At 44.8% G+C, this 9,550-nt stretch overlaps 1 protein-coding gene across 1 annotated transcript in view; it reads right to left on the bottom strand.

The window, feature by feature from the left end:
* Positions 1 to 5,105: 5,105 nt before the first annotated feature.
* The window catches only part of ANP32B (acidic nuclear phosphoprotein 32 family member B), a 26,245-nt gene continuing 21,800 nt past the window's right edge, over positions 5,106 to 9,550 (bottom strand). The window contains exons 5-7 of the mRNA XM_006742916.3: positions 7,902 to 8,026; positions 6,585 to 6,654; positions 5,106 to 5,557 (exon numbers count right to left, since the gene is read on the bottom strand). Coding sequence (XP_006742979.1) covers positions 5,490 to 5,557; positions 6,585 to 6,654; positions 7,902 to 8,026 — 263 coding nt within the window. The 3' untranslated portion in view covers positions 5,106 to 5,489. The remainder of the gene's footprint in view (positions 5,558 to 6,584; positions 6,655 to 7,901; positions 8,027 to 9,550) is intronic.

The raw sequence follows: 9,550 nt of genomic DNA, 5'->3' as shown, positions 1-9,550 counted from the left end.
AAAAAGGAAGATGACCCACTTACTGGAATGGACAAAGCCAAGGGCCTAACAGGCGTTCCCAACCCCAGGGGCTGGCTGGGGTCCTGTGGACTTCTGAAGTTTCTGTAGGGTTCTGCCAGCCACTCCCAGAGTCCCCCAGTGCTAGGCCAACCCCCCCGCTAAGATGCCCACTTCTCACCTACCTTGCTTGCAGGTGCACAGCTGTGTAGAACCCTGGTCTCAGTTGTGCTGGGTGGGACTTAGTCCCACTAAGCTTAGCTTAGTCTGCCACCAACAGAGGTCACTGGCCTAGGCCATTCCCACCTCTTCTCAAGAAGTTACCCCTCATGGGGGTCCAGCACTTTCACACTCAGCAGAGGGAATAGGCAAGGCATTCCCAATTTACAAACGGGAAAACAGAATTCCAAAAAGCAAAGGGTCTTTTTCAAGTTCACCAACGTGGTATATGGCAGGGATGCCTCCCACAATGTGAAATCATTAATAATGGTGATTGTCAGTATTTACAGAAGGCTCAGTTGCCTGTCCCCCTAAACGCTTCATGGTTTCAACTCTGAAAACTTTAGCTGTTCTCTGTCCTGAACCTCCAAACTAACAGGGTCCGGCTAGCCAGCTTCTACTTTGCTCCCAGAGTGAAGAGGAAGAAACATGCCCACTTGCTCATCAGAACAGAGTCAGGAGCCAGAGGGCCCTAAAGGGGCGCATTCATACAGAGCAGAAGCTTTGGATTCAGGCAGAGCTGGATTAGAATCCCAGCCGGGCTGGCTATTTACTGGCTACGTGACTCCGGGTAGGACACTTCACCTCAAATCCCTTCAGTTTCCCCATCCGTAAAATGGGGATTACCGTGTATTTTTTCACAGGGGCTAGAAAGAATCCCTCTCAATAAATGGCCATCTGCTCCTCTCTGACTGGAAGCTGTAGTGCCCTCTAGTGGCAGATATACATTCTGCTCATGCTAACGAGTCTAATGCTACCAGAACGCTCACGAGTCTGACTGGTAAGACGGTTTACTAATATTGCTATAGCAGTTTTTGGAAGACACCTCACTCACAGTCAGTCCTGGGGTTGCAGCCCTTATCCGGCCTTGCCCAGATAACTGTTAGGTCTCCTCACTAGTCTCCTGCTACTGGTGTAGTCCTTTTACTCCGTCAGCCTAAAACACGGCTGACCTTTCCCACCAGCCCCAACAAACCCTTACCTACTCCGCGGAAGGGCTCTGGGGTAACTGGGAGTAAAGCATCCATAACGGACTACTAGCATCCCTGTTGCCGAACAGAACTTGGGAGTGCACCCCATTCCGATTTGTACAGCTGGAACACAGCTGTAAGCTCATTTAGCTCAGGCCCCATATTTTCCTTTGAGGAACTGGAGACTCACAGAAGGGAAGTGTGCAGGAGGGGGTCAAATACCAGCCAGCGGCCAGGCTGGGGCTAAAACAGTTCTCCGGAGTCCCACTGAGGCCTTCCTCATCACACTCCACTCCTGCCTCCCCAGGGCTGAGGTGGGGGTGTGCCATAATGAACACCCGGCCTCCTCACAAACCCCTCCTGACCTGGGGTGAAGTCCCTTTCGTCAGAGTAACTCCAAGGGTAATTTTTTGTCTGTATGCCCTCCCAACACCTCTGGGGCAAGTTATAAGATACTTGGTCAGAGGTTATGAGGCTGACCTAATTGGCTCTGGGAAGAATCTCTACACTTGCTGCAATCTTGGGGGTTTTCCTGCAGAGCAACTGTTTGGCCAACCTAAGCTTAAGTCTAAGTCAGCTGGTAACTCGACTCCCTTCTCAAACTGTCAACACAGCGGTATCATCCACCTCATTAAAATTGATGTCAGCACCACTCGACAGGGATGGAGAAAAGAGAAGGTCATAGCCTAAGCGTAGAACTACTTTCGTGGTTCTGTCTCACCTTTCTCTGGGGGTAGGGTAGTGTAGCCCAAGTAGGAATGCCAGAATGGAAACATGGACTCTGCTTAACTACCCTCATGCGGGGGGCGCTAGTCAGGAGTCCCTGTGGTGGTGATGGGGTGGGGGCTAGCATCTCACACAAGATGGGTCTGCGTTCCCATCAGAAGTGGCTAGCACTCTCAGGGGCGCCTGGGTGGCTCAGTCGGTTAAGCGGCTGCCTTCGGCTCAGGTCATGATCCCAGGTTGCTGGGATCGAGCCCCGCATCGGGCTCCCTGCTCAGCAGAGAGCCTGCTTCTCCCTTTCCCTCTGCCTGCCGCTCTGCCTACTTGAGCGGTCAAAAAAAAAAAAAAAAAGGTGGCTAGCACTCTTGGGCAGAATGAGGAAACTGAAGGTAAGGGCACCACGTTGAAACCAGGGCCATATGGTTTCGAGGCCAGGTTCTTTCACTTCACCAGGAAACCTTTGGGCCAGTCCTTGAGTCACCCTCTCCTGTGCCTCAGTTTCCCCATCTTTGCAATGAGTATTGGTTCCCTTGTATTTTTAAAGGATAAATGCTTCAGATGCAATCGTGACATTCCAACATATCACACAGGGAGAGCAGCTGCTGTGGCTGGAGGGCAGGTTTGTGGAAGAGACACCCCCTCACACCCCACACCAGCCATCCAGCCCAACACAGCTCCCACTCAGCATAGACAATACATTTGTAACTCGGATATTCACTGCAAAAGCTGGAAGCAAACCCGCTCAATGAGGGTCTCCTTCAGATGGGAGACAATTCCAGATATATGGTCCACTCTGTGACCTCATCACCAAAAAGCTTGCTTCTCAAGAATTTAAAAATAGTCTTTGGTCAAGAGCAGCTGAGCCTCAAGGCCCTTCCAGAGGTCAGCATGTCATAGACTTCTGGAAAACCCCATTTTAAAAGAAAAAACAGGGGGAGCCTGGGTGGCTCAATCGTTAAGCGTCTGCCTTCGGCTCAGGTCATGATCCCAGGGTCCTGGGATCGAGCCCCACATCGGGCTCCCTGCTCAGCAGGAAGCGTGCTTCTCCCTCTCCCACTCCCCCTGCGCTTGTGTTCCCTCTCTGGCTGTGTCTCTCTCTGTCAAGTAAATAAAATCTTAAAAAAAATAAATAAAAATAAAAGAAAAAGGATGGAAATAAACACCTGGCTTGATAATTTTCTAGACATCCTCACTGGCTACATGTAGTAGGTCAAAGTGACATTTTACAAAGTGAATGCCCAAGAAAGGTTTGACCTTCAAAGGCCTTCTAGAAGGTCCCAAATTTACTGCTCCAGTCTCACCTGCCATTCCCGCATTTCCCATCCTCCAGGCAAACTTACCTGTTTGAATCTACATGTACTCAGCAGCTGCCCACCTCACACCCCACCTCAGTCATGCTCCTCCCTCCTTCCCCCAATTCCTATTCTAAACCCTATTTTATTTCTAAACCTGTATTGGCACGTGCAGCTCAAGTATTTTCCTTCCTAGGGAGTCCCCCAATCCTCCTAGTTGGATGCTCTCTTTCCAGCCTCTGAATTCCCCTAACACTTACTGGACCTCTAGTTCCAGGTCCTAATAAGTATCAGTCCTGTCTTCTCTTTCCTACTAGTTACTGTGAGCGCCCAACAGCTGGCTTGTCTCCATCCCAGCCCTCTCCCAAGGAGCCTGGCCCAGCCTAAGTGCTTGGTAGATACTGCAAAGCTCTGTAAACGTGAAAAGGCAGGAAAACAATTGTCCAAAGTCACTGTTTGATATTTGGCAATACATGCAAAACCCAGTTACAGAAGAAACTGCTTCATAATGTATTGAAGATTTGCCAAATGGCAAAGGCCTTGTGTCTGAGGAAAATATAGTGCCTGTTAAACCAGAAATCAAATTTAACTTTTTGGACTTTCCTTTGCAAAAAGCAAATTCCACTTTAAAGCCTAGAGACTTCAATTTTAAAGTACACAATCTGGGGGCACCGTTAACACTACATAACTTTTTCTAGATATAATTCAAATTAGATTCCAGTCTTTAACACTACTTTTATGCATAAAAACCCTACTCATGGGGCGCCTGGGTGGCTCAGATGGTTAAGCGTCTGCCTTCAGCTCAGGTCATGATCCCGGGGTCCTGGGATCGAGTCCCGCATCGGGCTCTCTGCTCCTTGGGAGCCTGCTTCTCCCTCTGCCTCTCTCTCTCTCTCTCTGTCTCTCATGAATAAATAAATAAAATCTTTAAAAAAAAAAAAAAAAAAACCCTACTCATTCCGGTGGCTTATAGTTTAAGATTTACTAAAACAATCCTCAATCTTCTATTACAAAAAATATTGACAACAAAGTCATGCATCTATTAAGTGGTTGAGCCATTGAACACACAGACTGCAGAACATCTTACCCCTCCCCCAAATCCCTTTAAGAATAGAGAAAATTTCCATCTTCTGGAAAGCCGAGCTGACCTTGGGCAGTGCCTACCCGCTTCCCTGGCAAGGCTTTTCACATGTCATTCCTCCTCAGCACGCCTGTCTTGGTAACAAACCATACCCTGTTCACTTGTCAGTCAAACCCTACATGTTTCAGCCTTGATGCAAAGCCCATTTTCTTCTTCAGACCTTCCTGTCAGTGAGGGTCACAGACCATCAGTGCTACAAGAGACTTCAGAAGCCATTTGGTCACACCCCCTCAATTTTACAGACTGGGAGGTGATCTAAAGGTCAATGCAAGGTCACATAGGAAATCAGTGGCAGAGGCAGAATTAGAATTAGGATCTCCCAGAACCGAGGGTAAGGCTTTTGCTTTATACTATCCTTTTTTTTTTTTAATTCATCTATTACTTGAATCTAACATCTTTTATTGGCTTTCAGGGGCTCCAGAGCACTGAATTTCAGACTTTGTTTAAAAAAAGAAAAGTCGACTCCCCTAGTAGAGAAATGAGGAGAATCAGGTAAGTGTTCAAAGATCCTATACACTTGTGCATTTCCTCTCAACAACCATTAACATAAAAATGTCAGAGAAACCAGTTCTTTAGTGTTTTAACATGAGCTTACAATTAAAGTCTAATTTAAAAATGTAAGCATACAACTAGGCTTTACCAAAGAGGAACGTGTTTATTTCACTTAAATTCTTAAAAATACTTTTTTGGCAGTTGACACATAAAATGTCCTAATGTAAAAAAATTCATTAAAAAGAAAAGAAAAGCATGAAAAAACAGACCCAAAATGTTAAGATTTTATTTACAAAGCTTCTTTGTTGTACAGAAAGTAAAAATGCTGTTACAGTCTCGGTGTAACTGGTAGCCACAGACGGCCGGCTCCCCAATCACAGCTCTCCACGCTACAGCAAGTCTGACATGAAAACCTAACAATGCTTACAATTTTGTTGGGATGAAGTCCCCAAGCTTGGTGGTGAATTTCCAAGAGGGGCTAAATGGAGAAGGTGGAATGTCACAGGAACTATTCTTTGGCTCTTTGGGTGGGTGGGTGTCCTGGGGTTTGTATCACAGCTACCTTTTTTTTTTTTTTTTTTAAACAGCTACCAAATCCATATGAGCAGTCCAACCAATACTGAACAGTTCTTTCTTTCCAAGTTATTTGGGGTCTTAATCATCTTCTCCTTCATCGTCTGTTTCTCTCTTCCTCTTTTCACCTTTCCCACTTTCTTCCTCTTCTGCACAATAACAAAAATTCACTTTGAGACAATCAGAAAGGTATTTGCCTAAGTTATTGCTAATGGAAGTAACAACAATGAACTTTTTGATGGTTGGGAGGTTTTAAAAAAAAAAAAACGTAAGCTTGATTAGATTGGTAGATTGCTGATTTTAAGAGATTAACTAAAAAGCATAAATAGCAACCATTTAATGAAGAAGGGCAAAATGCACAGCAGCATCTCCAATGACAGCAAAGTTAACCCAGTTTTCTCCATTTTTAACTTGCTCTCTTTAAGTTGACTCAAATTGTAGCAAGTGAATATTAACTCAAAAGGTATTTCTTAGAATCCTTAGGTATATGGGCCAAGAATACCTACACGTCATCCTGTTTTTTCCAACTAGTAAAAATTCATCGCTATGTCAATGAAATTACCTAAACGTGCAGGATGTTCCAAAAAGCTCCCTAAAGGCACGTACTGATCCCTGCCTATTGTTGTACTAGTGTAAATGTAGTCCAGTGCCTGGCAAGAGAGCAGACGCTGAGAAAGCAGGAACCAATGGAAAGCAGAGCAAACAATCTGGTACTCTGAATCCCACACAGGTGTGAGAATCTATACTTCCAATGACTAACAAATAAATAGATGTTTCATTGGTTTTGTTTGTGGTAGGGAAAAGAAGTAACAGTAATAAAGCTGGAAAGGTGCTATTATTACATTCTGCAAAAGTTATGATCCAGTTATTAAGACTTTAGTGAAAGAATTCCCAAACCAAAAATCTCATGTGTGGCAGTAATCCAAACGATGGAGTCTGAAACCACAGTTCAAGTGCGGCACCGAGGGCGGCCTCCTGTCTGTACGCGGGCATTACTGCCGGAGAGCAGGTTTCACCAGCCTAGGCGCACCAACAGCGCTTCAGAAGCGCCTGTGAAGGCCACCAGGGGGGCAAAGAGAATTTTATCTTGTTCTCTGTAGTTTCAAATTCTAAATTAATGGACATTTCCCCATGATTTTTAACTGAGGAGGACCTAAGTGCATGCGTTAGACTCACCTTCATCTTCATCTTCATCCTCATCGTCTTCGTCTTCATCAACTTCTCCATCATGTCCAAATTCTTCTTCCTAAAGAAATAGCGAGTGCTACTGGATTAATTTGCCAACTTGAGAAGTACAGAGAAAAAGATAATTTGCCAATGTTAACAATTCATCAAGGAGGAAACTTTTAATATTATCTTTATCTACTTTAATGTCCTGAAATCTGTTCATTTTTCTGAATAAGCTTCAATTAAAATTTTCTTTAAAAACTGCTTCTCAGAAGTAAGCATTTTATTTGCCAGACATGTTTAATTAGCATAACAATTTATAACGGATAATTCGAGAAATGTTTAAAATCTTGAATTTCAGAAGAGAATTTTCTATATGCCCATCCTCATAAAAAACTTCTTTTAAGAACTTAATTTCAGGGCGCCTGGGTGGCTCAGTTGGTTAAGCGACTGCCTTCAGCTCAGGTCATGACCCCTGGAGTCCCTGGATCGAGTCCCACATCGGGCTCCCTGCTTGGCAGGGAGTCTGCTTCTCCCTCTCCCACTCCCCGTTTGTGTTCCCTCTCTCGCTGTGTCTTTCTCTGTCAAATAAATAAATAAAATCTTTAAAAAAAAAAAAAGAACTTAATTTCATTAAATACCTATGAGATTACACAAATTGCTCAGCTTTACTTTTTTTGTACTACAAAGCAATGTGCTTTTTGATGACATCTCATTTTCTTTGCCTGTTTTCACAATTTCCTTTGAGGTTTGTCAAAGTCAAGTCACTCCTTTCTCCTGTCCTTCTATGGCATTCAGCTCCTCAGAGATACTGTATCACTGGGTGCCCCATAAACTAGACTACATGCTCTTTCAAGACAGGACCACATTATGGGTTAACTTTGCATCCCCAACTCTTAAACAGCAGGCATAGGATATATTTACTGAATTAAGCTGAACATACGAGAACAAGTTCAGACTTGGTAAACATATCCTTCAACCAAGGGACAGACATACCATCAGCTCTCAACACTTCCAGTTTTCCCACCCTATGGAAAGGACACTCAACTCATTACTTCCTCCCAATAAGCTAAAGGGTCAAAACTTATCCTGCAGAGCCAAGCACTGTGTCTGATTAGCATTCTGTAAGCATTCCGCTTAGTATTTACTAAAAGGGGGACAAGAATTAAATCAATCAAACCGTTATTAGTCTATTTACAAGTTTACTACTTTCATCAGAAGCCCTTTCTTTTCTTTCCTTTTTCTTAAAAAACCCAAAAAAACCCTAAAAAAAAAGACCCCCACATTATAACTACAAATAGGAAACAGAGCAGCAGTTACACCAACCTCCCCACTGACTTCGTCTTCATCCTCTTCCCCTTCTACATCTTCGTCTTCATCTTCATCCTCTTCATCATCAAACTCTTCCTCCTCACCATCCTCATCCTCCTCGTCCTCCTCATCTTCTCCTTCTGGAACAGTCCAAAGGAATTCATTCAATACCCTCGATGGCCCACAAGGCACACCTGCTAAGGTGCTGGGGTGCTTCAGGTCTGTCCATGAGACAAATGCTGGGCTACACCAATGCTGAGGACACCCATGCACCACACTTGCCCCCTTTCTCCCAGGCGGCTGCAACTCAGTCCCTCTGTCCAGCAGAGTCCCTTCACATCTGGAGGCCAGAAGTCCTGATGGACCAGCTGTCCACTCTAACAGTTACTGATGAAAGGACAGAACTCCTGGGATTTGCTTCAAAATAAGGAAGGGGGAAGTGGGCAGGAGTGTGTACGTATAAGATCAGCCGTGAACCAGTGATTTTTTTTTTTTTTTAAGATTTTATTTATTTATTTGACAGAGAGAAAGAGACAGACACCGAGAGAGCACAAGCAGGGGGAGCAGCAGAGGGAGAGGGAGAAGCAGGATCTCTGCTGAGCAGGGAGGACCCTGAGACCATGACCTGAGCCGAAGGCAGATGCTTAACGACTAAGCCACCCAGGCGCCCCATGAACCAGTAATTGCTGAAGCTCAGTGATGGGAATATGAAGTTAGTTTTACTATTATTTCTATCTTTGTCTATGTCTGAAAATTTCCATAATAACTTATCACCCCTGCCCAATAAATAAGTAACAGTGAGCTCCTTCTCTGAGGTAAGGGTACCACCACAAAACCAGATACCAGATGAGGAACCTGAGAAACACTCATGAGCCTGTGATGGGAGGCCCAGGGTGGGTGGGGAAGAAGCAGCAGGCTGAGAGGCACCTGCAACCTCTGTGTCTCCACTCCATTTGGTGCAGGCCTGGAGGCAAGCGGTTCTTACCTTTCCTGGTCCTGGAGCCTGGGTGCTGTCTGGCTTCCTATTCTCTGCATGCTCGCTCTTCCCTTTCTTCTCTGCTTGGCTAACACTGATTCAAACCTTTGGGTCTCAGTTAAACATCACTTCCTCGGGCAGACTCGCCAGACCTCCTAATCCCAGCTCATACACTCTCACATGAGCACCTGATACTTCTCTATTATCACACGCTTTACTCACTTGTGATTACTTAACATTCTCAGTAGACCGTAAAGACCAAGAGGACAGGAACCGTGTCTGGTTTTTCCTTTCAAAACTATATTCCACAGTGCCTGGCACATAAAAAATGCTCAAACTCGTTGCTTGACTGGTACTCCCTCTCAGGAGCTGCTCTCCCCACTCTCCAAGGAATTTCCTTACAGGCTCTTGCACACATGGCCATTCGATCTGTTTAAGGTGAACTTAAATAGACAAGAGGCACAAGGGTTTTCAGGACTACCTGAGAACCTTCAGTGAAGGGCGTAAGGATGTACACCATCCTACATCCCCTCCTATTTTGCGTTGTCTCAAATCTGCTGTAAATTGGCGAAGATTCTACCACTGTATTACACCATTAATTGCACCCAAGCTGCCTGATGTTTTCCTCCTCTACTTTTCTTGACTAGTTCTGTTTTGTCTATTTTCATCTTTAAAGAAAAGGTATTTA

This window comes from Leptonychotes weddellii, chromosome 14 (genome assembly GCF_054177405.1).
Source record: "Leptonychotes weddellii isolate Sample4059 chromosome 14, ASM5417740v2, whole genome shotgun sequence".
Classification (NCBI taxonomy): domain Eukaryota; kingdom Metazoa; phylum Chordata; class Mammalia; order Carnivora; family Phocidae; genus Leptonychotes; species Leptonychotes weddellii.
The sequence above is the reverse complement of the archived record's forward strand: the minus strand, read 5'-3'. Positions and strand labels throughout refer to the sequence as shown.